Source organism: Vanacampus margaritifer, chromosome 10 (assembly GCF_051991255.1).
Source record: "Vanacampus margaritifer isolate UIUO_Vmar chromosome 10, RoL_Vmar_1.0, whole genome shotgun sequence".
NCBI classification, from domain to species: domain Eukaryota; kingdom Metazoa; phylum Chordata; class Actinopteri; order Syngnathiformes; family Syngnathidae; genus Vanacampus; species Vanacampus margaritifer.
In genome coordinates, this window is record NC_135441.1 from 28,426,746 (window position 1) to 28,453,809 (window position 27,064).

At 50.1% G+C, this 27,064-nt stretch overlaps 5 protein-coding genes across 7 annotated transcripts; 3 read left to right on the forward strand and 2 right to left on the reverse strand.

Moving 5' to 3' along the window:
* Nucleotides 1-169: 169 nt before the first annotated feature.
* On the forward strand, nt 170-11,954 carry pcif1 (phosphorylated CTD interacting factor 1). The gene is given in 17 exon segments (XM_077578897.1): nt 170-351; nt 2,616-2,771; nt 3,032-3,156; nt 3,476-3,601; nt 3,666-3,829; nt 4,614-4,768; nt 5,399-5,546; nt 5,624-5,707; nt 5,778-5,877; nt 6,164-6,323; nt 6,872-7,062; nt 7,406-7,492; nt 7,580-7,764; nt 7,828-7,921; nt 8,033-8,208; nt 8,790-8,916; nt 8,918-11,954. Coding segments are annotated over 16 exon segments (2,238 nt in total). The 5' UTR covers nt 170-351; nt 2,616-2,647; the 3' UTR covers nt 9,110-11,954.
* Nucleotides 11,955-12,492: 538 nt separating this feature from the next.
* LOC144059659 (deoxynucleotidyltransferase terminal-interacting protein 1-like) lies at nt 12,493-17,641 on the forward strand. The gene is made up of 13 exons (XM_077578905.1): nt 12,493-12,983; nt 13,554-13,624; nt 14,797-14,893; nt 14,972-15,070; nt 15,488-15,547; nt 15,642-15,698; nt 15,775-15,836; nt 15,907-15,949; nt 16,023-16,081; nt 16,526-16,586; nt 16,654-16,725; nt 16,795-16,850; nt 16,923-17,641. The coding sequence occupies exons 1-13, from the start codon at nt 12,930-12,932 to the stop codon at nt 17,029-17,031; spliced, it is 900 nt and encodes a 299-aa protein (XP_077435031.1). The 5' UTR covers nt 12,493-12,929; the 3' UTR covers nt 17,032-17,641.
* Nucleotides 17,642-17,947: 306 nt separating this feature from the next.
* On the reverse strand, nt 17,948-19,647 carry polr2j (RNA polymerase II subunit J). Its single transcript, XM_077578906.1, has 3 exons — nt 19,444-19,647; nt 18,591-18,699; nt 17,948-18,173 (listed from the first exon to the last, which is right to left on the reverse strand). Exons 1-3 carry the CDS (start codon nt 19,584-19,586, stop codon nt 18,072-18,074), a joined length of 354 nt encoding a protein of 117 aa, XP_077435032.1. The 5' UTR covers nt 19,587-19,647; the 3' UTR covers nt 17,948-18,071.
* A 361-nt stretch (nt 19,648-20,008) lies between these two features.
* On the forward strand, nt 20,009-24,107 carry LOC144058938 (ubiquitin-conjugating enzyme E2 C-like). The gene is made up of 7 exons (XM_077577618.1): nt 20,009-20,156; nt 21,830-21,943; nt 22,091-22,118; nt 22,642-22,728; nt 22,793-22,997; nt 23,081-23,140; nt 23,947-24,107. The coding sequence occupies exons 2-7, from the start codon at nt 21,843-21,845 to the stop codon at nt 23,982-23,984; spliced, it is 519 nt and encodes a 172-aa protein (XP_077433744.1). The 5' UTR covers nt 20,009-20,156; nt 21,830-21,842; the 3' UTR covers nt 23,985-24,107.
* On the reverse strand, nt 23,623-27,049 carry LOC144058936 (regulator of G-protein signaling 9-binding protein). Of its 3 annotated transcripts, XM_077577615.1 has the most exons (5): nt 26,924-27,049; nt 25,571-25,760; nt 25,150-25,362; nt 24,891-25,042; nt 23,623-24,661 (listed from the first exon to the last, which is right to left on the reverse strand). In XM_077577615.1, the coding sequence occupies exons 2-5, from the start codon at nt 25,743-25,745 to the stop codon at nt 24,440-24,442; spliced, it is 762 nt and encodes a 253-aa protein (XP_077433741.1). In that variant the 5' UTR covers nt 25,746-25,760; nt 26,924-27,049; the 3' UTR covers nt 23,623-24,439. The 3 variants fall into 3 exon arrangements, with proteins under 3 accessions (XP_077433741.1, XP_077433742.1, XP_077433740.1); XM_077577616.1 differs by lacking the exon at nt 26,924-27,049 and having other exon boundaries at nt 23,623-24,589; nt 25,571-26,599; XM_077577614.1 differs by lacking the exon at nt 26,924-27,049 and having other exon boundaries at nt 25,571-26,599.
* Nucleotides 27,050-27,064: the final 15 nt, after the last annotated feature.

Consider the following 27,064-nt stretch of genomic DNA (forward strand, 5'->3'; position numbering starts at 1 on the left):
TCCGCTTGTGTTGGAAGTGAGAAACCTCCAAAACCTGCACGACTATTATATTATTTTTTTAAATATTTTTTTTCAGAGGAAGGGGAACCAAAGCCCGCTTTTTTTTCTTTTCTTTTTTTTGTAGAAAGCTTACTGGTGGCGTTTATGGCGCGGAAATGAGCGCGTTCGACCTGCTCAATATGGCGGCCGGGGAATGACAGGCAGGACACGGAAGCGTGTCAGTGTCCGCGCATGCGTAGTCGCTCTTTTATCTCCCCTGTAAAGATGTCTGAGCAGGCGGGGAGGGAGCGGAGCGGAGGACCCCGAATCGACAGGCAGAGCCCGCGTCTCCGAGCCTTTCAAACAGTCCAGGTAAGGCAAGGCGGCGCGCTCGAGCCGCGCCGATGCCACCAGTGCGCATCGGAAGCTCCCGGCTTTGAAATGAACCGCACAAACGCCTCGCGTGGCGGCCGAGTGGGCAGGAAGAGCTCGAGACGTTGCGCAGGACGCGCGGCGCTGTGGTAGGGGCGTGTCCGCCATCTTGTCTGAGCAGAAGTGGCGCCCAAACGGCAGCGGCTCCCGACGGACAAGATGGCAGTCGGCCCGATACGTGCCGCCGAGTCCGAACAGCGTCCCCTCCGCCCCGCTCGGAGATCCGGACGGGCGAACGGCGCCCTTCGTCGTCCTCTGCCTCCTTTTCGCCGTTTGCCTCTTTGGTTCGTTTGCCCACTTCTCGTCGTTCTCCTCCTCCTCCTTGTTTGGCGAAGAGCGCCGCAGTGCGCATGCGTGTAACCATGGCGCTCATTTCTGTGGCCGTGGAAAGAAAACAACCTTTTCGCTCGGCCTTTTTTTGCAATTCGCTCGTCCGCGCAGTCGCGGCGGGGCCGTTCCGATGGTTCTTAACCGACTCAACTGGACCAGACCGAGCGGGCGGCGTTTTTTTAAATATATTTTTTAATGTTGTCTATATTTTGTTGCCGGAGCTCAGTTGGCGGCTTATGGCGCTTTTCTCTTTCGTCTGAATCGTCTTGACACGTACAATATCTTTTAGATGTTAACGTGAGCCAATAAAAGTCCTTTGTGTACTCCACAATTGTCCCTGTATCATAATTCTTATGGGTTATGGCTAGACAGCATTTGTGAGCAACAGCTTTGTTTATATTGTACATTGCTTGTACAACGAACGAAGCTAACATCAATGTGCATAAAGTTAGCATCAGTCTGCTAACTAAGTAGTGCACTGGAAAGTGGTGTGAATAGCTTTCAAAATAAGAGAATCGGCAGGAAGTGCATTGTATCAGCCTTCATCTAGCTCCATTTCTTGTCCCATGTCGCCTTCTTGGTCTTTTTTTGTCCTGCTGCCCATTTAACTTCTGTCCTCATACTTGTTCAAATAATTAGTGGTCATGAGCTTGTAAGAATGCTAGATGGACTGAGCTTATATACCGTATGGCGCTTTCTACACCACAATGCATCGCATTCACACACACACTTTCATACACCTGAGGTCGGCATTGTAAATTTGGGTTTTGATCAAAAGCAGTACGAATGTCGCTGTAGGGTATGGCAATCTGTTTTATATTGATTCTCTAAAAAGGGTCCAATTGAATATCTTCATTTAAAGGTTGTGAATCAAAGTGGGCTTGTCTTCGCCCTGAAAGGTGCCTTTGTGGACTTTGTCACTTTTTTACTCGCAACTGCCGCCTCTGGCCTAAAGTGTAACTGCAACCTTGGTGTCAAGCTTGTACAAAGTGGACGTACGTGTGCAGGAATAAACTCAGTTTTTTCCCTTTTCTTGGAGTCTGGGCTGTGCTTGAAGGCAGCCTCATGTTTATTTGTTTGTGGCAAACACGCCACACTGAAGGGATGATGCAAGCTAAACAAAAAAAAAAATCTGGGCTCTTACGTACTCGTCTGGCCATTGGTGGAGTGTACATGATTTAATATTGCCTTTTTCAACTGCATGAGCAAAACGGCACGATTCATTTACAAGTTCCCTACATTGTGAAAGTACCCTGAATGCACCATGTTGCCTGTGTATGTGATTGTGTGTCACCGTGTTTTTGAAGCTGTTCAATGATACGCCAGTTGGAGTTTACCGTCTAACTAAACACACCCAAGAAGAATTACTCGCATTGTGTATGAAACATACGAAATAGGAAACATGCTTTGTTTTTGAAACCTCGCTAGTGCTATTTCTAAAGTCCATGGGGGATTCTATTCAATTGCTAACTGGAAAAATTAGCCGTGACTTGGGGAGTGGTAGTCCTTCAAATCGTGAACATTCGCACACGAAGGCTGTGGAAGCACATACACGCAGGTCAGATGAAAAACGAGTTCTATTAATAGAGCTCAGGTACAACCTTCTTCTATCTCGTTGTAAGTGTGTACTCCTTTCATGCACGGCACCACACTGCCCACAAGAGGCCACCGTTGGCAGATACAGCTCGTATTCTTTCTTTTGTTTGTTTGTTTGAATTGTTATGATTTGAGTATCTTCTTGTTTGACTTGCTTACATCTATCATTTCTCATTGTCCTGAATTTAGAGCTGAGTTTTCAAGGAACGTTCCTTTCCTCCCCATTGGTGGATGCCAGTGACGAAGATTTGAGTTTGTTGTCTTTGTTGTGGCGTCAGGTGGATCGATGCGCTTGTGACGAGCAGCCGAGATGTCCAATGAGAGCCAGGCACCGCTAAAGGGGGAGGCGGCCATGGTGCATTCTCCCAGCGCCTCCGCCGCCTCGCACGGCCCGCCTCTCTCGCCTTCCGCCGCCAAACCGCCCGAACTGCCAGGTGCCCGCCCACGCGCCCGTCTCGCTCTCACGTCCACCTGCCGTCTGTCTCACTTAGCAGTGTGTCTGTCTCACTTGTGTCTTTCGCTCAGTTGTCTTTTTGACGGCCGTCTGTCTTGACCGCTGTCTGTCTCTTACTGTCAGCTGTCTCATTCACACCTGTCTGTCTGTCTGTCTGTCTGTCTGTCACTCACCACTCAGTCGCGTCCTGTCAGTCCTCTCGCGTCCCTGTCTCATCTGCCAACCGTCTCCCACTCGCAGATGAGCTGATCCAGGCGGGCTGGTCCAAGTGCTGGTCTCGGCGGGAGAACCGCCCTTACTACTTCAACAGGTTCACCAATCAAAGCCTGTGGGAGGTGCCGGTGTTGGGCCAGCATGACGTCATTGTAAGTAGCCGAGGCGCAGCTCGTCAACACGACCTGAAAACTTTTGACTCTTAATTACATTTGCTAACTAAATGGGAGGAAATCAACTCTTCTTTCTTTGACCCCCAAACATTGTGAGTTTTATCCACTTACATCCATCAAGCCAGATAACCTGTAGATGCTTGTACTTCCACACTGAAGGTATTAACAGCCTGTGTGACATATCAAGAATGATGATGATGATGATGATGATGATGATGAATGTTCCTCTTACATTCATTCATGATGAAGCTGTTGTAACAATGCGAGCACTGCTCTGTGTGTGTGCGTGTGCGTGCAGTCGGATCCTTTAGGCCTCAACGCCACTCCGGCAGAGGGCGCAGATGGTAACCTAGGCAACGGCCAGAGGAAGAGGCGGAGCTCCGAGGAGCAGGCGGGCGGACACAACAGCCTGAAACGGGCCAAGGTAAGCGCGGCGCGGCGCACGGGGACAACGGCAATCCTATTATGACACGCGTGTGTCCGTTCAGGCCGAGCCCAGCACGCCCATCTCGCCCAGCACGCCCGGCGCCAAACCCTGGAGCGCCGCCCCCGACGAGAAACAAGGCGCAGCGGCGGCGGCGGCGGTGCCGACCACGCCCGTCACACCGAGCCCCGCCCCCGCACCCGCCCCCGCTCCCTACAAGCCGGCCATGTAAGTCAGGACGATCCTCAAACTTTTGGTACTGACTAGCACCCAAAAAAAAGTACTGGGCTTGTGCTCCGAGTACCACTTGAATGACAAACTTGCCAGTCCACCGGCAAAAACAACAGCCGAAGTTGACAGGAATAAAATACGAGAGAGAGAAACCACAACACTGAGGGAGGAAGGACAAAACTTAAGCAGGAAGGAAGTTGTCATTTTCTGGGGAAGAAACCCTCTAAATTCCAGTCGTAATATTATGAGAAAAGCCTCCACATGTTCAAATGTTTGGGAAACTAAAGTGACGTCGTGTTAGGAATTCAAAGCTTACAACAAAAGTGTGTAAGAAAAAAGTAATATTAATGTCTGCAGTTTGAAAATGAGCGCTGCCCTTCAATATAGGAATAAGAGAAATACTTGAAGTAGCATCATTCAAACGAGGCTGAAGTTTTATTCCTAGCAAGCGTCTGAGGACGCTCTTACGGCCGCCACAGTGAACTTTAACACTGCACTTACGCACAGCGGGAAAAAAAGTGGAGCTGCTTCATTGATTGACGTCAGTCCATCAGTTGAATCTTTTCAAAACAAGCAATTCTTCAAGATCTGAAGTTGGGCAGGCAGTGGTTGCCACTAGAGGGAGCTGGTGTGCCACAATTTGCATCCGACACCAGATGGCGCTGCAAAAGAATTGCCAACATGAAGCCAACGTGACCTCCGACCTTATTCTTTGACGATGTCATGTGTTGACTTTCTTTCTGGATGCACGCTTGATGTTTTTTTTGTGATGACGGCGCAGCGTCTACTGGGACTTGGACATCCAGACCAACGCCGTCATCAGAGAACACCCCCCCGCCAAGCACCTGCCCCCCCACCCCGAGATCGAGCTGCAGAGAGCTCAGCTGGTCACCAAACTCAGGCAACACTACCATGAGCTCTGCCACCAGAGAGAAGGTACGCACGCACGCACAATCATTAGCTGTGCCCGTTGACTGATTGATTGTCAATGAAATGCGGTTTTGAGGCATTGGTCCAAATGGTCTGATTTCTGACGGGTCACGGCTCTACACAAACTCTTTCACTTGGTTGCACCCTTTTTTACAACATGAACATATTTGCTCATGTGCAGTCGTCTCAATTTGCATACCGTAGTTTCATATGATGTAAAGATTGACAGTGACTAAAGATAGGATATTTGCAAAATGTTTGACGACAAGCAGCGGCTGGCGAAACAAGTCCATGATTTGATGTAACTTGGAAAGCCGTCGAAGATCGCCTTTTTGCTGCGTTGGCCTCGCTTCCAGATGCTTTCATTAAAGGTTTGGCTACAAATTAGGAATGGCGGGCCGCCGCTCATGAATGAACGGAGCGGAAACGCTGCGGGAGTGTGACGGTAACTAAAAGAGGAAGACATTAGTTGTTAGGTTAAATGTCTTTTCTCAAAATGCCCTTCAAGCAAATACTCAATGACTAAAATGTTGGACAGCCCAAGTGCAGACACACACACACACACACACGTATGCCGGCGGCGTTTGACTTCCATGTGCTGCTGTGACCCGACGTGTGCTGTGCGCTCGGCGGCAGGCATCGACCCGCCCCGGGAGTCGTTCAACCGCTGGCTGCTGGAGCGCAAAGTGATGGACAAAGGTCTGGACCCAATGCTGCCCAGCGACTGCGAGCCCGTCATCTCGCCGTCCATGTTCAGAGAGGTCATGAACGACATCCCCATCAGGTGGGTTGGCGCCGGCCTGACATTGGCCACGCCCACCAGCCAAAGTGACCGCCGCCCTTGTGTCGTGCCGCCGGCAGGCTGTCCCGCATCAAATACAAGGAGGAGGCCCGCAAGCTTCTCTTCAAATACGCCGAAGCGGCAAAGAAGATGATCGACTCCAGGCGAGTGGCGGCCGCTTGCCCCGCCCACCTGTTGCTTCCTGCGCTAACACGCTAACCCTCACCCCCGCAGGAACGCCAGCCCCGAGAGCAGGAAAGTGGTCAAGTGGAACGCCGAAGACACCATGAGCTGGTTACGCAGGGACCATTCGGCCAGCAAGGAGGACTACATGGTACGAAGGCCACACACACGCTTTACAGGTCTAGTGGGGACATTTCCGAGCCCCTCCCCCAAGCATCACAGAGGATTGCCATTCCTTACCCAAACCCCAACCAAAACCCAATTCAAACCTAAACTCAAAAACCAAGTTTTGACCCTCAAAAAAGAGGTCTGGTCTCATGGGGACCACCAAAATGTCCCCACAATGATAGTAAAAACCCAGAAAATGAGGCCATATAAACCCGCGCACGCACACGCGCACACACACCCATTTGTTGACGTTACCCCGATTGGCGCAGGACCGTCTGGAGCACTTGCGCCAGCAGTGCGGCCCTCACGTGACGGCCGTGGCCAAAGACTCGGTGGAGGGAATCTGCTCCAAGATCTACCAGCTGTCGTCCGAGTACAGCAGGCGCCTTCGACACACGCACCTCAGCCTCCTGCAAGACCCGCCCACAGGTACACACACACGCACGCACACACACACCGGAAAGACGTCACTCCTATCAAATGCGAACCGACATGCCATTTTGCCGCCGTGATGACCGTCAGCACGCCAACACTGAACCCGTACGAGCACAAACGGGACAGAGCGACTGTTCGCTCATACGCTAAAGCCACTGGCTTCCCAGAATGCATTGCGTGGCGCAACGTATGACATAAGGACGTTCATCCTGGTCGAATGCGGTTACGTGTGTTTGTCTTGGCATTGCTTGAACGCGCGTCACACGTCACACTCTCGTTTTGCACAAACGAGGCTGGGACGTGCGGTCGATTCCTTGCACGAGCCGCATTGCTCAGCCCAACATTGCAAGATGGACTTTTGGGTATTCTGGCTTGAAGCGTGCACGGTTTTGGTTATCAATGAGAATTGTGCCCAGTAAACAATAAGAAGAGTTTGACGTGTGTGCAACTGCCGTCGATGGCGGTCAAAATGGCGGTCAAAAGCCATTGGCGGATGTTTGGCGGGCGTCGTGTGAGGGAAGATGCTTGTGTTGTGCCTTCAGATGCGTCCACGTCGTCCTCGTCCTCGTCCCCGCCGTCCGCGTCGTCCCGCCTGGTCTACTGCTACCCGTTACGTCTGGCGCAGCCGTCGCCGCCGCTCCCACGGGTGGAACTTCACTTTGAGAACGACATGGCCTGCCTGCGATTTCGAGGGGAGATGGTCAAGGTCAACAGGGGGCACTTCAGCAAGCTGGTCAGTACTGCGGCACGCTCGCCACGCTCGCCACGCCACGCCACGCCACGCTCGCCACGCCACGCCGCCGCACACACACCACAAAAGCCACTACTCAAGTCACCCCCGTCAGCAAAATGACGCCGTTGGCACACCTCAACCATTCAAGGGGCGTGTCACGCAAAAGCAGCAAATTCACCAAAGATTTCCTCCCAAAATCCTCCAGTTTCAGCATTCTCCAATTTTCATGATCAAAATAAGTCGCCTTGAAATAATGAATTGTTTTGCAGTAAAGGGACGGAAATTCAAAAATGTTTTTCTTCCGTGTGTGTGTGCGCACGTGCACGTACACACGCACGTGCAGGAGCTGCTTTACAGGTACAGCTGCATCGACGACTCTCGCTTCGAGAAGTTCCTGTCCAGGGTTTGGTGCCTGCTCAAGCGATACCAGGTCAGCTGACGTCGGTCCCGCCCATCAAGTGGGCCGGCCGCTCTTTTGCGACGTGTGATTGGATGACGCGTGTGCATGCGTGCGCAGGTGATGTTTGGCAGCAGCGCCAACGAGGGCACGGGCCTGCAGGGGGCGCTGCCGGTGTCCGTGTTTGAGGCTTTGAACCGTCAGTTTGGCGTTTCCTTCGAGTGTTTCGCCTCGCCGCTCAACTGCTACTACAAGCAGTTCTGCTCCGCCTTCCCCGACACCGACTGCTACTTCGGATCCCGAGGGTGAGACGCGCACGCACGCGCACGTCCGTGTGTCTGTGTGTGACCAAGTGTGTGCGTTTGCAGGCCCTTCTTGTCCTTCTGTCCCGTCAGCGGCTCGTTCGAAGCCAACCCGCCGTTCTGTGAAGAGCTGATGGACGCCATGGTGACCCACTTTGAGGTGACCTTTGACACAACAGGACGGGCGGCCACGTTGAGCGAGTAGCGGCGGTGTTGTCATCGGGCCAGAGAGAAGGTCGCTGCCGGCTGACCTTTGCCTGTCGCCCACCAGGACCTTCTGGAGCAGTCCAGCGAGCCGCTGTCCTTCATCGTCTTCGTCCCCGAGTGGCGAGACCCCGTGACGCCGGCCCTCGGCCGCCTGGAGGGGAGCCGCTTCCTGCGCCACCAGATGAGCGTGCCCGCCTACGAGCACGAGTACCGATCCGGAAGTCAGCACATCTGCAAGAGGTGCCAAACGCTCTTCGCTACTCGGACCGCAATCGTTCGGGGGATCTTTGCTCACATTTGCACCTTTGCCATGCGGACCCGGAAAGTATTTTCATAATGATAAGAAGAAGAATGCATCACATTTATATAGCGCTTTTCTAATGTAAATTGGTCTAGAAAACTATTGTCGTCAAAAATATTTGTCACAACAGGTTTATGTTCCGAACAAAAAAAGCAAGTATGTCATTCATCATTCAAAATAGAAATTGGCCCACCAAAGATTTTCAGGCGAAAAATGGCCCAAAATGTGACTTTTGTCACCAAAACAGGATGTGACGACAACGCAAGCAAAAACTTCAAACGCTGTGAGCGGGCGAACCAGTAGAAAAAGTTTCTGATTTCAAAACAAAAGAAAAGTCTGGCCAAGGCGCTGACGCTTGACCTGCCCGGCCGGGACAAAAGTTCCGAACCAGCGCTAATGGCAAAGCTGGCGTTGGAAGACGCCAAGTGAAAATCCTTCCCATTAAAAGTGTAGCACGTTTTTCTGAAGCGGACGTAAGACTTCCTCCCAATTAAGTGTGTGCGTGCGTGTGCGTGTGTAGGGAGGAGATGTACTACCGGGCGGTCCACGGCACGGCGGTGCTCTTCCTCCAGAACGCGGCGGGCTTCGCCAAGTGGGCTCCCACGCCGGAGCGGCTGGCCGAGCTGATGGCGTCCTACCGGCCCTCGCGCGCCCCCCCCCGCCGCCGGCGCGCCCCCGTTGGCCTCCCCGGGCCCCGCCCAGCTGCCGCCGGCTGAACAAGACCCCTCAGCCCTCAACAAGGCCGACGACAGGACCACCGAGGCGCTCGTCTCGCCCGCTAACCACGACAAGAACAACAATGGCGGCGGCAGTCCGCAGGACAAGATGGCCGCCGTGTAAAGGAGCACGGCGGCTCGGCTCTCAGCAATAACGACACGGGATGTCGCATTGGGCCGCTCGGTTGACAAGGCAGCTATCGTTTCCGTTTTTCTTTCTTGAACTTGGCGTCAGCCGGCCAATCGGAGTTCGAAGCGGCGGCGGCGGCGGCGGCCCCCCCCCTTTGGCACGCCCACCCAATAAATTCCCACTCTGCTTTCATCACCTCCCATGTGCCAGTTATGTGCTACAAGTTGAACGCGCACATCTGTCAAGGCGGCAACTGTTGCCAACATCTGAATGCGAGAACCCGCAACGGCTGTGCGAAACATCACGCTCGAGCGGATCAATCCCCGCCCTCTCGTTGCGCAACTTTGCCGTCGGTGTGAAAGGGGGCTCGCGCTGACATGGTGGCAAACTCCTTTGCTTATTCGCACATGTTGCCATGGAAGCACTGATGGCGTACGGTCGCCGTGGCAACGGGGAGGCAGGCTCAGTTCCAAACCAATCATCGGCTACGTTCGCACTGCAGGCAAATGGGAGCCAAATTGACATTTTTATGCACATGTGCGACTTTGTGGGGCGGGGGCAGCTGCAAAGTTCATATTTGACTTGCCGCTTGAAACAATTTTCCAAAAGTTGACATTAAGCCACGCAGACGCTTCATCTTCACCAGCTTCACTCGACGCCGCCATCAAATGAGGAGATGGAAAAGCCTGACCTGCTTTTCAGCAAATTATTATTTGTCCGTCCTCCACTTGATACGAGATGATAAAAAAGATGAGCCCCGCCACACTGAACCATATTTGCATAAACACTACGTGGGCGCCATCTTGTCTTGGGCGCATGCAGGTCGCACACACACACGGCTGGACTGGCAATCTGACGTACAGGGCAGATGCCCGGTGGACCGGCATCTTTGGGGCACTGCTATCTCACAACCCCCCCCAACAGACCGGCCCACAATTGACAGGAGCCGCCATTGACATTATAGACAGCAAACTGAAACGGTTAACATCAGGGGCGGAGCAACGCGGGAGTCGTGGGACTGCTCTACGTCGGCAGTTTTGTTTTGTTCTTTGTGCCAGTCCAGTCCTGGTCACACACCAGATTGACTGAGGTTGCAATTATGTCATGTGAAGGATTACACACACACACAAAAAAACTGATTTGACCCCAAAATGCAAATTGAGCATGTAAGACCTGCAGTGTAAACGTAGCCATCGATAAATGCGCGTATTGACGTCGATATGCACCGAGGAAACGTCCGATCGGGCGGCTGTCCGCTCGCCGTGTAAATGTTGTACAGTCAAAGTGACGCGTCGTCGTCGCTTCTGTATCATAATGTTTACAGTAGTTTGTTCAAAACTAAACCAAAGTGTTACTACGAAGAGACAAATGTCTACATGTTGTAAATGTACAAGGTGCGAGGTGTGTGCGTGTGCACACCATTTTCACTCCCACAGCAAAAATCGACAAAAGTCGAGCAAAAAAAAAAATCCTGTCCTGTCCCACTCGCGGTAAAAATGACTCCTGTCCTGTCCTGTCCTGCTCCCGTTGCAAAGGACTCCCGCTCCCATTATGGAGGTCGGCTACATTTAAAAAAAAATATTATTATTTTTTAAAGCGTATGGAAAGAAAAATCTCAAAGGCTTCACAAGTGGAACCTGACATTCGCCAGGTTGCTCTTTGTGATAAGAGCAAAGAGTTGTCCACAATGTCCATCTAGCACTCGTTTGATTGGGACATTCAGGACAATACTTCGAGCCGATTGGGCAACGCGGCAGCCTGTGCACGTCTGCGTCGAGCAAACTTTCGGTTTTGACCGATCACGGCAGCGGATAAGAAACAAAACCAACATCTTTTACCAGCTACAAATGCACAAAGCGCCTCTCGCTGTAGAATCTGTGAGTAAATGTGCAAGAAGACAATTAAATGCAGCGTCCATGTTGTCTTTGTTTGTTTCCCACGACCTCGGCGCTTCTTCACCGCCACAAATCCCGCCTCCAAACACAATCGGTACAAGATGGATTCTCAGGAGTTTGTCAACCGGAAAATATTGCCACAAGTCAGCTTGACAAGTGTGGATGAGTCCAACATGTTTTGTCCCCCCCGACTTGATCTGTCCTCGGGAACTTTTGATCCGGTCCCGTCCCAATCCCGTGATTAAAAGTAACGTTGAGCCCATCCCGGGATTCCTGAGAGGATGTCAGTCTCGAGTGTGCGTGTGTTGAAATCAATCCCGCAAGTTTTGTTTCTGTCGTTTTTGATGACGACCGACTCAGCAGCTGCACTTGCATGAAATGTTGTCTTTTTTCAGGATGCGAGCAAAGACAACATGGACGTTGTCAAGCCGAAGCAGATGCAAATACGTCATCCTGTTGATTTGCTCTCTGTAACCCTTTTGTTGCTTTGTGTGTGTGTGTGTGTTTTTTTCTGCTCTAGTTTTGCATTGTTCTGCAGTCTGACGACTGCATTTACTTTAGAGTGTGTGTGTGTTTTGTTTTCGGGGGGGGGGGGGCAGCTTTCAGTGTTTCTTGCTAAAATAGGACGACAGACTTTTTCCACTTGTATAAAGAAAAATGAACAGCTTGTCCGATGAAGTTGAGACTTTTTACAAGTTTTCACATGAAACGAAGAGAAAGTCGCACGTGACCGTTTGTGTTGTGATCTTTTCAATCGTCTTGTAATTTTGAATTCCAACCGACGCCAATCAGCTGCTTCTTTATTCGTCATTTGATTGGCCCCGGCTGAGCGCGATGACAAGACGCGCTCTTGTAAATACCAAACTTGGAAGTGCAGAATGTACATAAATACGCTATGGACAAAATCCAGTTTGACTCGCAGTAAAGATATATTCTCATCCTTACCACTTGTCCTGCCTTCGACTTCAACGTACATAACTTCTACTTTTGCATTAAAGGAATATGATTTTAAAACAACAACTTGACTTAACATTTTATACAAATTGACAATTCCGGAAAAGATTCCGAGGTGAAAACGAACGGCTTTTGGCCGTGACTAGCAGATTTTTCAAATATTTCATCACATTTTGAAATCCAAATAATCCTCACAAATCAAGTTACAACTATCTAAAGGCCAATGCTTTTCAATGGACGGCAAGGTTTGCTCATTTCATTTCTGACCGCAAGCAACGAAAATCTCACTTCACTGTGCGTGAAATTTTGGTGGTCCCCGCAAGTTCAGACCTTTTTTTGAGGGTCGAGACTTGGTTTTAGAGTGTAGGTTTGAATTGGGCTATGGTTGAGGTTAAGGGTGAGGAATGGGGGTAGGCAATCATTTTTGATGGTTAGTGTTAAGGGGAGGGGCTAGCAAATGCATCAAGTCAATTAGAATCCCCCACTATGATACAAAGACAAGTGTGTGCGTGCGTGCGTTCACTCCCCCCCCCCTTTTTTTTTCTTCATCTGGCGGGGTAAAGGAAGGTCTGAAATGGGCTGTCACTGAATGAGTTTGAATTGTTGTTACAATATTTGTATTTTGTCTAATTAATGTCTCAGGCTTTACAGCGCTTGAATGTGGTAAACAACACCGGATGTCGCAAATTGCGAAGGCAGCAACCCACCGGAAGCGGTCGGTGTCTGACAGGCTCAGCTAACTTGACAAAAGCGGAAGTGAGCTGTTGCGTCGTCTCTCCGGGAACCGAAAGTCACTTGAAGTGACTCACTCGACGGAGAAATTATTACAAATAACCTTTGCGGTTAGCATAAGTCGTCATATGAGACTTTAAACGACGCTTGGCCGGAGTTACATGTAACCCTTTTACCCCTGTCCGCCATTAGCTGTTGTTAGCCTAGCCGCTTGTTAGCTGAAGGATTTTGCGATGGAAGACAAACAAACAAACCGGACGCAGCCGGAGGACGGAAGCCAGCAGCCGGTAAGATGGACAAACGGGGGACAAACGGGGGACAAACGGGGATCCGCAGCACTTTTTCAGAGCGACAGATACTTCTTGGCTACTGATTAATGCGAAGGGCTGCCAGTTTGACACACATTTCTCAAATTGTTCAACATTGGGCCTAACTGATTTAATCGGCCGATATTAACTCTTAAAAAAACGCCTGTTTTTTAATTGTATTTATTTATTTACACATTAACATGTCAGTGCATCATAAAATAAAGCTGATAAGGCAATGATGCGTGAGTGGAAACCCCCAAATAGATGGAAAATGGACTCTTTTTATTTTTTTATAACAGAATGATCTCTCTGTTGTCAAATTAAACAAATACGAAAAAATAAAAGTATTGTAAAATAGTCAAATGTTCTGCCAGTACCTTTTATATTTGTATTATTGTAAATGTTAATGTAACTAAAAATAAGTTTTTTAAAACCTGACACCCGCGGGCAGCACGTTGGTGACCCCTGACCTCAGGCCTACCACCAATGCCGACTTGAATTGCGGAGTGGCGTCATGTTTGTTTGTTTGTTTGTTTGTGCTGGTTGTAGAATCCGTGGAACTTGATGATCAAACACCGACACGTCCACAGGAGAGGACGCCGCTCGCACGTGGCCGTCAGGTAAGCGACCACCTTCGACCACCTGCGACCACCTTCGACCACCTTCTCCATTCTGGCCAATTGTGCAAAGTATGAATTGATTTTCATGGACGAATGGCCACCTTCATCTTTTGGCTCCAAATTTGGCCACGCCCACTACTTGGGAGGAAGTCAATGCGGTGCCGTCAGTTAGGACTCAACGCTACTCATTTTTGCTGATTCTGTGTTTTTATGCTAATAAATGTTAGTTTATTTTGTAATAAAGTTCATCTTTTCCATTTAACATTATTTCTTTTCTTGGACAAATAACAAAACGTCATCGCTCTCAAACAAGTGAGCCCAGAAAAATGGAGTCAAAATAAAGTCGTGAAGCATAAATAACATCAATGATTACAAAATGCAAAATTCTTTGCAATCAACTGCACAAGAAACGAAGTTAAATGCTAATACAAAGAAAAAGCATCCTTGTTTGTGTGGATTTATCTTCATTGCGTGTGCAGTTTGTTTTCCCGCCACGTGATGAGTTTGAACTCAGCTTTGACCGAACCATTGCAAAAAAATAAAAACAAAAAATGGAGGACATGAATGACAATAGTTGGGATCAAATAAAAAAATATGCTTATTGAGATATTTCAAACATATTCAAATTCTACACTTGATCCCCCCCCCCCCAATTTTTATTTATTTATTTATTTTTATACCTTATATGTAATGCATGGAAGTACGTCAAGAATTGACCAAGTTAGCGCAATTTTAATGTTGCCCGATTTTGAGGGTTCGCGTTTGAAGTTTTGCTACATTGAAATGGCCAAGATCTGCGTTGGCCATCGGGAAGTTTGGTAGAAGTCCCGAACGGCCGCGCCGTTGCAGGCTGGAAATCGCACGTCAAAATAATTGACAATTCATTTGACAACTAAATCATTGTTGCTCGCTACAACTTTTGCAACGTTGCACTTCAAAAGTTTGAGTCCGAACTCGAGCTGCGACTCGTAATTATTTTAAGAATTCGTCTGATTGTTTTTGGGGTGAATTGATAGTTTTCATTTCCATCCAAACATTGACTTTGTGGTTTGGTGTCGCATCCGCCGCAAAATGGTCAGAATGCGGCTGATTGTCGGCCGTCGATTTGCGTTGTCTTCTGGCGACTTGCTGAACTTTGACCGGCTGACACGGCCTCGCGTGTGTGCGTGTAGTTACACAGACCCGCAGGTGTCCATGGATCTCCTGAGGGCCGTCCTTCAGCCCAGCTTCAATGAGGACATCATGGCCGTGTTCAGGAAATACCACAAGGTACGAGACGCGCGCGCGGGTGCTAGCGTGCGCTAGCGTGTGACCCCGGACGGACGTGTTGTGTTGTGGCGGGTGCAGTTCTTGGAGAAGGCGGCGCACAACGTGAAGGAGAACGTCGGGGACGAGGTACGCACGGAGCACATCATCAAAGACGCCTGCCGCAATCTTCTGGAACATGTAAGACGTCGCGTGTCCTCAACTTGCTGCCTTCAACGCCACTTTGGATTTTTGTGTGTCTTTGGGTGGGATTGTCTTCTGAGTTGGCGCTTTTGTGTGAAAATGAGGCGTGTGCGTTTGTTCGCGTTTGTCAGTTTGATTTTGTGGAGCAATTTGGGTTGTTCCCGTCCAATCACGTGATTTTCAGCTGATCGCCATTGGATGAAAAAATGTGCAATCAAAAATGGCAATCATTGTTTGATTGGACTTCAAGCCCAAAACGTGTTTGAGCAATTACACAAGTAGAATATTTGCACTCAAAATCAACTGATTTGGACTTTGGAGCAACAAAAAAAAAAAAAGATCGGGACATTCTGGCAGCAATGACAATAATGACTTCTTTGTGTGTGTGTGTGGTTGCCATGGTTACCACCACAGGCCAAAGTTTTGTTTCCGGAAAGCGAGGTGAAGAAGTCGAGTTGCGACGTCAGCATGAAGGTGCGAACCATCTCGGCGCCGGATGAAGCCTTCACGACCTTTGCCGGGTCGTCTTCAAGTCTGTTTGTTGTTGTTTTTTTGTGCTGGTCCGCAGCGGTCTCGAGCTTACGAGGAAAACTGCAACCAGAGAGCAAGTCCGGTCCTCAAAAAGGTTGGTTGACGTCTTTGGACGCTTGCCAGCCGCTCGCTGGCCTTTTGAGTTGACGGGCGACCGCTTTTGTCCTCAGAGGAAGAACCGCGTGGGCGGCGGCGCGGCGGCCGATCGCTCGCTCAACGTTTCCTCCACTCAGTGAGTATGACGGCGCGTGATGAAGATGAAGATGAAGATGACAAACGCTTGCGTGTGTGCGTGTTGTCAGCGTGAAGGCAAAATGTGACGCCGTCAAGAAAGAAGGACCCAAGGTAGCGTGACGGCCGGCTTCCGATCATCATCATCATCATCAAGTGATGAAGAATTGTTGTTTGTGGCGTTTAGTGGGAGCCGTCCAGACTCAACGAAAGCAGCACTTTTGTTTTGGGTTCCAGAGCCAACAAGTAAGTTTGCACCCAAAAAGACGCTTTTTTTTTTTTTTTACAGGCAAAAACAAGCAACATTTTGCAAAACAAGTTTTCTTCTGTTTTTGACGGCCTTTGATGAAGCTTTGAAACGGATTCGCGTACGGAAACGCCGTCGGTCGATCCATTTGCGTAGAAATGCACGCCATGGCCGTCAATTCATGAATTTGGAAAACGCCAACGAGGAGGCCCGACTGCGACACGCTTGATTATTCAAATGACGGCTGGGAAATGGAAGTGACTTTCCTGCTGGACGATCGCAATCGGCAGCCAATTTGGTCCACCGGAAATTAAAAAATAAAAACTATGAAAATGCATCTCTTAAGGAAAAGCCATAAAGAATAGAATCCTATAAATAATCAAATGTTAGCTTTTAAAAGTCTTATTTAAATGTTATTAAAAAGTCTTTCTTTTGTGTGGCAGGGCGTTGGGGATGGGCGGGACCAGAGGGCGGATCTACATCAAACACGCCGACCTCTTTAAGGTAAGCGCGCACACACGCGGATGGCATGCGTGTCGTGGTGGTAACGCGCGGCGTGTGCGCTCGCCAGTACGCGGCCGACACCAAAGACAAGCAGTGGCTGGCCGAGCGTCATCACATGAGAGCCACGGGCGGCAAGATGGTGAGGTCCGTCGCCGCTTACTCGAACCATCGCAAACACTAACCACTGCACCCTCCGCGGCGGGCGCAGGCCTACCTGCTGATTGAGGAGGACGTCCAGGATCTGGCGCGCGGCGCCGATTACAAGTGAGTGGCGCCGTCGCGCTCTGTCGCCGCCGTAACGTGCCCACGCTTGCCTCACGGTGTGTGCGTGCGCAGGGATTGTCCGGACGTGAAGATGGACGAGATGAAGCCGTTCTCGGTTCCTCTGTGGATGGTGGAGAAGATGCAGCAGGCCATGGAGGCGCAGCGGGACGCCGAAGTCTGAAGGTGGAGAAGATGCAGCGGGACGCCGAAGTCTGAAGCGCAAAACAACAACAACAACAACAACAAAAGACCAAATGGCAAAAGGAAACCAATTGGCAGTTGTCAAAGTTTGGCTCTCAGGCGCCCTCTGGTGGTATGCAAAAGAATGCAATGAATTCTGGCCGGCCCCCAAATCGATTTTTTGTTTTTTTGCCTGCAAAGTGCAGAAGAACGCAGCTGTACCTAAATTTGTCCTTCCTTCTTTGGCGCTTGCAAAGCAGCTCAACGGTGCACTAGCGCCCCCCGCTGATGTTTTTCTTCCACTGCAAGGGAACAAAGTGACTGACAAGAACCCCCCCCCACCCCCGCGTAATTTTGTGTTCAAGATGGCTGCTTTCAGGATAGAAATACGCTCTGTTCCGATTGGCTGGCCGTCACCACGACGGGGGCCAAAACTGCTCAAGTGGGCGCCCAACGCTTTGGCTTCCTCTGCCAGCAAGATGGCCGCACGCATCGCTTATGGGAAACGCCAAGTCGCGTGAGGCCCGGCACACGCACCCACACAAGCGTCTGTTCAGGGTGCACGTGGTCCGCTCGTCGGGTCTGATGTTGATTAAAGGTGTTGAATTTTGGGGGATTGATTTCTTTCAAGTGTGACCGCAATCAGCCGCAAATCAAACAAAATGTCCGCCCCGCAACAAAGTCGTCTTCCTTTGTGGTTTTTGGGACGTCAAGTCGGGTCCTCCATCCTGCACGTTTCCCTCCTCTAACACACCTGATTGAAATGATTTCAACAGAAGCCCGCTGATGAGGTGTGCTGAAACGTAGACCACTTGCAGGATCGGAGGACACCGGGTGAAGAGGATGACCTCCCCCAAGGCTGTCAAAAGCCTTATCTTAGCTCCGCCTCCAGCACGGAACAAAGTGCAGACAGGAAGGTGGTTTCGTCCAACTTTATTTGACAAAAGTTGTACACAATGGCGACTATTTATTTACAAGGTGAGGGTGAAGCTGATGTGGGGTGGGGGTGGGGGTGGGGGTGGGGGGGTGGGGGGTCACGGGTCACTCGATGCCATCTTGTTTGTCTTTGATGGCCACCCGGAAGCGTTCCTCCAGCAGGGACAGCTCGCTGATCAGGTCGGTGATGGCGTTGGTGAAGGCTTCCTGACGCAAACCACAGAACCAGCGCCGTGACGTCACGACTTTCAGCGGCTCATGAGGGCGGCCATCTTGCGCTGCCACTGGGACTGCCGCGCATGGCGAGTCATGAGCGCCTCGCCGGGAAACCGTTCGACTCTTTGCGTTATCTCCGGGTGGCAAATTGTGACTTACAGAGGTTAGAGGTCAGGTTTACATTTTGCTGTCCATTTTTGCTTGTTAATGCTGACAAAGTCTTTGAATTGCACTCGGGGAGAGAAAATGACAAATCCTATTGTGAGCAATGAAAAGCACACGTAGCGTTTCTCGCAGACTTGTTGGTACTTTTGGACTTTTGCAGTGCGCTTCCCAGTGGCAACACAAGATGGCCGCCGGTGCGAGTCCATCATATACAAGCCCGTGAGACGTTGGAGTGTGCGTTACCTGAGGACTGTAGTCGGGCGTGGTCTGCACCCTGATGACGATCTTGTGCTCGAGAGGATGCGGAACTTTGTAGCCGGCAAACAGAACCTGAGGATCCTTCAGCAGCTGCCTGGCTCGCAAAACGGCAACATGACGTCATCGTCAACATTTCGCAAAACGGCAACATGACGTCATCGTCAACATTTCTTATCTTGTACGCGGCATTTGCGGCATTGGCTTGGAAAGGGATTTTTGACATTTATTTTGAAGTCGTGGATTTGTACTGAATTTGTTATGAGAAACAAGCAAATAGGATGATCCCAAATTCCACTTTTATTCTAACAGCCATATTCGAAAATGCTTCTATAATTACTGGTGGGAAATTCTCGATAAAATGGCACAAAATGTGACTTGTTCCTTTGAAATGTCTTTTTCGTGAACTAGCTCAAAAGAGGCTACCGGAAAGAGAAGAACTTGGTGGACGTCGTAATAATAGAGGAGCTGGCAACTTGTTGCCTTCTATTGGTTTGGCACTAAACTGTTCACTGTCCCTTGAAATATGTTAGGCTGCTGATGCCTCTTTTGGGTGGCAAAATGAAAACTTGCAAGAAGCACACACAGGGCACGACTCACGGCAAGATAAGCGATTCTCAGCAGCCTGCTCATCACGCTGGCTAGCGGCCAACCCACCGTAATCACGGTCAAATAGCCGTTCGCGGCAGACCAAGCATATATCGCTACGGCGATTGACCAATCAGAGTCGATAACGGAAGCAGGAGCGTTGCCGGTCACGGTCAAATAACCATTGCCTTTGTTTTGTTTGTGATCACGGAGGACTAGCAAGTGTTGAGTAACGTATCCGCGGGCTTCTTACGCTCGTATGATGTTTCCCAGCGTGTGGTCCTCCTTGTTGAGCGTGAACAGACACGAGTTGGGCACTTTGGTGTCCTTGGTGATGGTGATCTTCTTCTCGCCCTCGAACAACAAGAACGACTCGAAGGCGGGAGGCGCGTTCATCTTGGCGGCTGAGCTGAGCGCCGAGTGACGAGCCGAGTCGAGTGGGACGGCGGAAGTACTACTTTCCGCAAACGGCCGCTTCCGTTTGCTTAGCGCCGCTCAGCGGATTGGAGCGCGAATCCCATTTTCGACTTCTGTCGGGTTTGTGATTGCAATGCAGCGTTTGTTTGCCCTCATTAGCAACGTCAGCCATTTGTGTAGTTTTCTTTATATATTATCGGCTAATCGTTTAAATGCTGTATATGAAATAAACAAATAAATACATACATACATACATAAGTTGTGTGCGTGTGTGTATAGATGACCTGATCCGGTATTTAGGTTGATCTACTTCCGGATGTTTGTTGGCCAATCCCGACGGCCGCCTCTTGAAGCAGGCGATTTCATTGGCTAGCGAGAAGACGTTTGTATTTGAAAGTCGGCCGCCGATTGGCTCAGCGCGCCGGTTGCCGTGCGTTTAAATCAGGAGCGCCAGTGAGTGAGTTCCCTTGGCCGAGTCTGGCAGCTTTTCGTCTTTTGCTTTCTTTTGCCCTCCACTTGAGCGCCAGACGCCAGACGCCAGACGCCGAGGTGAGTTGAAAAAGCAAGCGCTCGATCGTCCGCTCGCGTGAACGATGAGCTCAAAACTGTTCACGAATGCGCTAGCTTGACTCTCTTAGCCGATTGAGCTAACGGTCGGGTCGGGTCGGGTCGACGTTCTTCTCACTTGGACGGTGACCGAACAAAACCCCAAAGATGGACTGCGTTCAGCGCCAACGTCCAAGTGGTTCCAGTCCTTCAAACGTTTTGGATTTCACATCGCACGCTCATCTCGCCGTTTGGGTTTCATGTGCAACGCGATTCGCCTGGCTCAGTATAAGTTTGGCGTCGCGGTTCGACTTTGACCTTTCAAACCCTTTCACGCAAGAAAGATGTCCACCTTTCAAATTGGGCTCCCAAGGTGGCCTATAAAAGCCTTTCCAAGATTCACTTTTTTGATTGGCAGTGGTTATTTAGTCGTAACCGGCTACATTCCTGCTAGCGTTATTTTTGCCGTGAGCGTCTTAGTTTGGCATGATGTGTAGGCTGCTGGGAATCTGTTGTTTTGCCGTGATTCATGGACTGCCTCGCGTTACTCCCTTCGGTCTCCTTTTCACCGGTTCCCGGTGTTCTGTCAGATCAGCATACCCGTCTAGTCAACTTATCTATCGTATCTGTTGCCTCGCACTCAACTCAACCACAACAGCCAACCTGTTCCTACAGCGCATGCGCAGATGTGCAAAATACGCCGTTTTGTGGAGACACCGGCACGCTCCTCAGAGCAGTTCAAACCTATGCAGCAATCGCGTCTTGGAGTTGTTTCAAATGTGGAAAATTCATCAACGCGCAGCCAATCCAACTCCATCGCAGTCCAATGTGGCAAATTAGGCCTCAATAAGCCCGTGAAACAAAACCGCTTGTGGACAAGTTCAACATGGTAGGCTTCAAAATACAAATCAATCAATCAATATATTTGAACCCGTGACGCAGCACCTTTTGAGGTGAAGTTAGTTTTGTTGAGATTGGAAATTCAGCAGACGTTGGCTCGAGGCCGGCAGGATGTGAACTGCCAACCGCTTTTCAAAATGAAAGATCTGGCGGTGAAATATGTATCACACATTTTCATTCATTTCCTCTCATGGAATAAAAGAATAAGACATTTGTTTACCATCCTGCACTCTTTGGCGTCAATATGTCACAAACTGGAAGCTATTGATCCCAAAAGCTAAAATGCTAATATTTCCAAATAGAAATGTGTAGAAAAAACAAAGCACTAAACAAAAGCAAGAGTCGTATTTCGTAGGCGGCTCACACGGTTTTGAGGAAAGAGGTCACATGACTTCATTCAAACGCTCATTAATATGCATTAAAGTGGGCGAGGGTTCGAAAAAAAATGAAGTCGATATTCTCTGTCGTCTTGCATTTAAGCAGATTGATTTTCTTTGGCTTTTTCCAGAACAAGACATTTTGTAAACATTTCTTTTTTAGTTGGAAAACGATCAACATTTGACAGGTTGACGAGTTGAATCGTCGCATTTGCCCTGACATCGCTTTGAAATCAATGACGTCGCGTCCCGGAATTGAAATGGTTGACTTTTTTCCAATCCGATTCTTCGCAAACAAATAATCGACACATTCAAGCGGATGTCGCTGGCGTTTCTCGATTCTCAGCTCGTTTTCCACATTTCACGTTTGTCTTTGATGGCATCGTTGTTTGCGTTCAGCCCAAAGCCGACGATGGCCTCGCAGAACTTGGACCCCGCCGCCTCGGCCGGCGCCGCCGCCATGAAGGGCAGCGAGGCTGGCGGCAACCCCACCAAAGGATCCGTCACCAAGCGGTGAGAACGCCGTCAGACTTGCATCTTGGCGGCCTTCTTGCCGGTCATCGGCGCTCGCTGGCGCGCGTCAAACGGCTTTCCGAAGCGCGCTTGTCGTTCCGAGCGCAACGTTGTGCTGACTTCAGCTTTGGTTCTGTTTTGTCGCAGGCTCCAGCAGGAGCTGATGACGCTGATGGTGAGTTTTCTTCTTGTTTCATGTCGAGATGTCAACCTCGCTCCGCACCACACGGGGGCAGTGTTTCGCTGCAGAGTTTATGTAATTGGTGGCCAAACATTTGACATTAAAAAAATATATATATTAGAAACACTATGATAAAAATAATTTGCACTCAACTGATTTATTGGCTTATTAGCTCCTAAAATCGGCTTCTTTTTTTTTTTTCAAACATTATACCAGAGCACAAACCAAACGATGTGGCAGACTTTTGCAAATTTGTTGCTGATGGTGTCCAACAGTGAAATGTGAACGTTATTTTTTTTGTTGTTAATTCTATTTTTACAATGAATCCGCTCTCAGGCTTTTATTCGCCTGTATTGAAGCACTGGCCTAAAAAAATCCTTATTGGAAAATGACAGATGCAAGTTCTTGATTTGAAGAAGAAGCATCTGGAACGGTTAGCGTGCTAACGGTCAGCGTTTGTGATTGGCCATTAATGAGCGCCACAGAAGTTGAAGTGGTTTGTTGGTGCGTGACGCAGATGGCGGGCGACAAGGGAATCTCGGCCTTCCCCGAGTCCGACAACCTCTTCAAGTGGGTGGGAACCATCGACGGCGCCTGTGACACGGTAGGCGACGGCGAGCGGGCGCGACGGCGAGCGGGCGCCGACTTTGACGACTTTGACGCTGCAGGTGTACGAGGGTCTGCGCTACAAGCTGTCGCTGGACTTCCCGGCCGGGTACCCGTACCAGGCGCCGCGCGTGCGCTTCCTGTCGTCGTGTTTCCATCCCAACGTGGACGAGCACGGCTTCATCTGCCTGGACATCCTCAAGGACAAGTGGTCGGCGCTGCTGGACGTGCGCGCCGTCCTGCTGTCCATTCAGAGCCTGCTGGGAGGTAACGCGCCGCTCGGCTTAGACTCGACTCGACTCGGCTGCCCCGCCCCGCCTCACCCGCCTCCTCTTGGTTTTTCCTTCCAGAACCCAACAACGAGAGTCCGCTCAACATCAAGGCCGCCGAGCTTTGGCTCAATCAGGAAGGTGGGTGGGGCTACATCCGTTTTTTGTCGATGCGTTCCGATGATGTATCGATTAGATGGCGGACGTGAGTTGACGAAGGTGAGGAAGGAAGTGGCTTAACCTGCCAACCGCCAGATTGATCATCGTGATTGACTCGAGGCCGTTGTCCACAAAATCAATCTGGGACTTCTTCGCGGTGATCTGCTCGGGAAAGGCGGGACATTCCGTACAATACTTTGAGCCGATTGGACGTTGCGGCATCTTGTAAACGTTTGTTTTGACCAATCACGGATGAAAATCTTCGTTCTCGCCGAAGGTGGGGGCGGGGCAAACATCTTCACCTTACCAGCTAAAAATGCACGAAGCTCGTCTCGCTGTTCGTCATTCTGCCAGAACAGAATTAATTGCGGCGTCCGTGTTCGATTTGATCGTTCGTACGTTTCCAGCGGCGTCGGCACTTCCTGGTTTCGTCACAGCTGCATATCCCGCCCCCAAACACACAATGTCCCTCTGTGATTGGTCCGAACCGATCGGTGGAAATCAGCGGGCTCGCTACAAGATGTGTTTTCGGGAGTTTGCAAGGTTCAAAGTGGCCGGCAAATAAAGAAAATGGCCGCCAGAAGTGGAAAACTGCCGCTGGCAAAACAAGTGATTTCTTTGCAACATTTTCAAAGAGAAAGTCTCGTTTTCTCGGTTCTCTTTTGGTTCTGAGCAATAAAGCAAATGTGAGAAGTGACAATTGCTTTTCAGTGCGTCCATCAAAACAAGTCAACGTGAACAACTCGAGTGCTAATTGACGTCTAATCCTTTTTTCTTTCTTTTTTCAGCCTACAAAGCTCATCTGCACTCAACGTACCAAAAGTGACCCTGCTCTGCTCTTCTTTTTTTTTTTTACTTAAATTCCAACCTGTGTGTTTGTATAATATTTTTATGTTTGTTTGCCTTTTGTTGCCACAATAAAGCTCACATTGTATGTGTCTTTTCAACATTCTTGTTTTCTGGCGTACAAAATGTTTCATGTCACTCATGTTTGTTTCTTTCTTTAATGTTTTCCTCCCTGTTAGGAGCTTTTAATGAGCTCCTCCTGGCAAATGAGGCCGAAGACGACGTCTGTCTTGTTTTGTTGGCAGCAGCAGGGGGCGCTCACGAGCGGTTGACCTCCTATCCGGCTGACCGAACGTTGTGTTTTCAGCTGTTTTGCTTGAAAAACGAACCCCTAAACCGGCCAACGTCACGTCCAAGCGACGGCTTGGCCGGAAGGTCGGATGTCTTCCGCTTTCTGTCCAACCAAACTGCGCCGGAACTGTGAACGCGTCTCGGCTACGACCAGGCGCAGCCGAGACGGCAGCAGGCGGACGGCTCGGCGGCGGCCAGGCTCGCCAGCGCCTCCTCCAGGTCGTCTTCGGGATCGTCCGGGACGTCGCCGCACAACGGCTGCGTGGCTTCCACCGACCAGAACGCCACCGGAACCTGACGGACACAAGCCGCCGCCTTTCCGTCAGAGGGTGCGTGTGCGCGTGTGCGCGTGTGCAGGTAGTTTTGCTGCAAAAGTGGTTGGAGAAAAGCTGAGGCTGTCATCCAATGAGCTTGCCTTAAACGAGCTCTTTTGATTGGTCCAAAATAAATGGCGTGTTCACGCCAGGAAGGACATTTTACGACCACACGTTGTCTTTTCTACAAATACAACTTGTGATGTTTTGATGCTTGAGAAAATGTGTCGTCTGCAGGTACAATATTTGTTCATGACGCGTGAGAGCCGGCGTGCGCTCACCCTGAGCTGCATGTCGCTCATCATGGCCTCCAGGCCGTTGAGGTGTTGCTGAAGTCCCGCCTCCTGGTGGAGCGCGTCCTCGTCGGCGGCCAACCGGGGCGTCTGAATCGAGGCGGCCCTCGCGGCCACGCCCACCACGCCGTCCAGACACCCTGAAGGCGGCAACGGGTCACATCGTCATCAGTCCGCCGATCATCAGGGTGGGCGGGGCCGATCATCAGGGTGGGCGGGGCCGATCATGAGGGTGGGCGGGGCCGACCTGTGTTGACCAGCGAGCGGCGGTCTTTTTGCTGCCCCAGCGGGAAGCGTCCAATCAGGTCGCCGGCCTTGCGTAGGTCCCGCAGGAAGTTCTCCACGCCGGACAGGAAGTGGACCCACACGCGCTCCAGTGCTCGCCGCTCCGCAGAACCGGCAGGACCCGCGGGACACGAGTCGCGGTCGGAGAGGAGACGTGTGAGATGGCGGGACAGACCTCCATGCAAAAAAAAAAAAAAAAAAAACAAGATTTCACCAGTCACGACCAACTCATCAAATACGGACGGGTGAGTCAACGAGTTAGTATGTGAGAGCGTGACATGAGTCAGTCAGTCAGCTTAGTTTGATTTTGTGAGAGAGGCATGTGTGAATGAGTGAACAAATGGGTCGCGAGAGAGGAGGAGAGCATGCGAGAATAGTGTCACCGTCGGCGATGTTTGTGGCGAGCGTCCTGGCGTGTGTGATTTCCTGCCGCAGGAAGTCGCAGTCGGCCGAACTTCCCAGCGACGCCGCCAACTGCTGGAAACAGGAAGTGACGCGCACCAGCGTCTGGAAGCAGGAAGTGACCCGCGCAAGCGTCTCCTGGGCGCGCTCGCCCATGATGACCTCCGACCCCTGCGCCCAATCATCATCATCATCATCATCATCAGCGGAAAGGCTAGACTACAAAAGAGTGATTTTTGTTTTCTCTTTCTGTTCTTGAGTCGTCAGCAGTCGAGCAAATCCCAAATTCAGTCGCTTGTCACAATCTGCAGACGTTTTTTATTTTTCTTCACAATTGTTTTTCATTATGACCGCCCAGAAAAAAGAAAACATTTGCTGCCCCCAACTTTCCACTGCGACTTGACATTTGTCCATCAAATTGCAAAATGTGCAAAACAACCTTGTCAATGGTAAACAATTAAGAAAAGAAGAAGAAATGTAGATCAACTTACAACAAAGAAGAACTAACTTTTTTTTTTAGTATGAAAAGATTTGAAGTTTGAGTGCTACTGCCACCTACTGCAGACTATGTGTAATTACACTTTATTGTTTATTGTTGTTTCGTCCATCAATGTCATCGTCAATAAATTTGGCAATCCGTCAATGACGGATGTCTCTATTGACAATTGACGGACGCTCATTTTGAGGCGCAACCGACGAATGACGGATCGACGCTTGAGTTCGCAATATTGACAGATTGACGATGACGCAAGGTTGTCCCGACTGTTGACGATTGCTGAATGGCGGACGCTCAAAATTCATTGATTGGTTATAAGAAATGTGAAACACTGACATAAGTTTGACTTTGGCATTAAGCCAAATGTAACGAATTTTTGGTCAGTTTGCCACTTTTTACTCGTGACTGCCACCTCTGGCCTAATGTGTAACTGCAGCATCTGTGTCTGACTCGTTCACGGTGCGAGTACGATCCTAAGTGCACTCCACTTGTCCGCTACTCGGCGGGGACGCACATGACACCCCCCCCCCCCCCCCAAAGAAACCGTGGAAAGGGAAGATAATTGCTGATAGATGCAGTCGGAGTAAAACAGTCAGGGCTCTTCGTACTCATCTGGACATTGGTGGAGCATGCGTGATGTCGAAAAAAGCCACAATATTATCTTTTTAAACGGCACCTTTAACACGTGAACCTTAAACGATGTCATTATAATGTGAAATTGATCCTATTCAAATGTGACATGAATCACATTATCGAAATGTGAAAAGGAGAACTTCCCTGAGGGAGGTCGTCATGACCCCGGCACCAAATTGTTGAGGAAGAAACCAAAAGACGGTACCTGGCGGGCCTTGGCGTGCGGCGGCGAGCGAGCTGCTCCTCAGTCCGGCTTTCCTCTTCTTCTTCACGCTTGTTTTGTGATCCTTCTTCTGGTTCTCCCGGGCAGCCTCAGCGATCGTCAAGACGATCGTCTTGGCGATCG

Excerpts from the sequence above, each read along its gene's own strand:
- LOC144058936 (XM_077577615.1), bottom strand. The coding sequence starts at position 25,745 with ATGGGCGAGCGCGCCCAGGAGACGCTTGCGCGGGTCACTTCCTGCTTC. Across the intron at positions 25,043-25,149 it reads CCGCTCGCTGGTCAACACAG|GGTGTCTGGACGGCGTGGTG; the intron begins GTCGGCCCCGCC and ends TGCCGCCTTCAG. Across the intron at positions 24,662-24,890 it reads TGAGCGACATGCAGCTCAGG|CAAAACTACCTGCACACGCG; the intron begins GTGAGCGCACGC and ends CCACTTTTGCAG.
- polr2j (XM_077578906.1), bottom strand. The coding sequence starts at position 19,586 with ATGAACGCGCCTCCCGCCTTCGAGTCGTTCTTGTTGTTCGAGGGCGAG. Across the intron at positions 18,700-19,443 it reads CTGGGAAACATCATACGAGC|GCAGCTGCTGAAGGATCCTC; the intron begins GTAAGAAGCCCG and ends TTTGCGAGCCAG. Across the intron at positions 18,174-18,590 it reads CGCCCGACTACAGTCCTCAG|GAAGCCTTCACCAACGCCAT; the intron begins GTAACGCACACT and ends GGTTTGCGTCAG.
- LOC144058938 (XM_077577618.1), top strand. The coding sequence starts at position 21,843 with ATGGCCTCGCAGAACTTGGACCCCGCCGCCTCGGCCGGCGCCGCCGCC. Across the intron at positions 22,998-23,080 it reads CATTCAGAGCCTGCTGGGAG|AACCCAACAACGAGAGTCCG; the intron begins GTAACGCGCCGC and ends TTTTCCTTCCAG. Across the intron at positions 23,141-23,946 it reads GCTTTGGCTCAATCAGGAAG|CCTACAAAGCTCATCTGCAC; the intron begins GTGGGTGGGGCT and ends TTCTTTTTTCAG.
- LOC144059659 (XM_077578905.1), top strand. The coding sequence starts at position 12,930 with ATGGAAGACAAACAAACAAACCGGACGCAGCCGGAGGACGGAAGCCAG. Across the intron at positions 12,984-13,553 it reads AGGACGGAAGCCAGCAGCCG|AATCCGTGGAACTTGATGAT; the intron begins GTAAGATGGACA and ends TGCTGGTTGTAG. Across the intron at positions 15,699-15,774 it reads CAAGTCCGGTCCTCAAAAAG|AGGAAGAACCGCGTGGGCGG; the intron begins GTTGGTTGACGT and ends TTTTGTCCTCAG.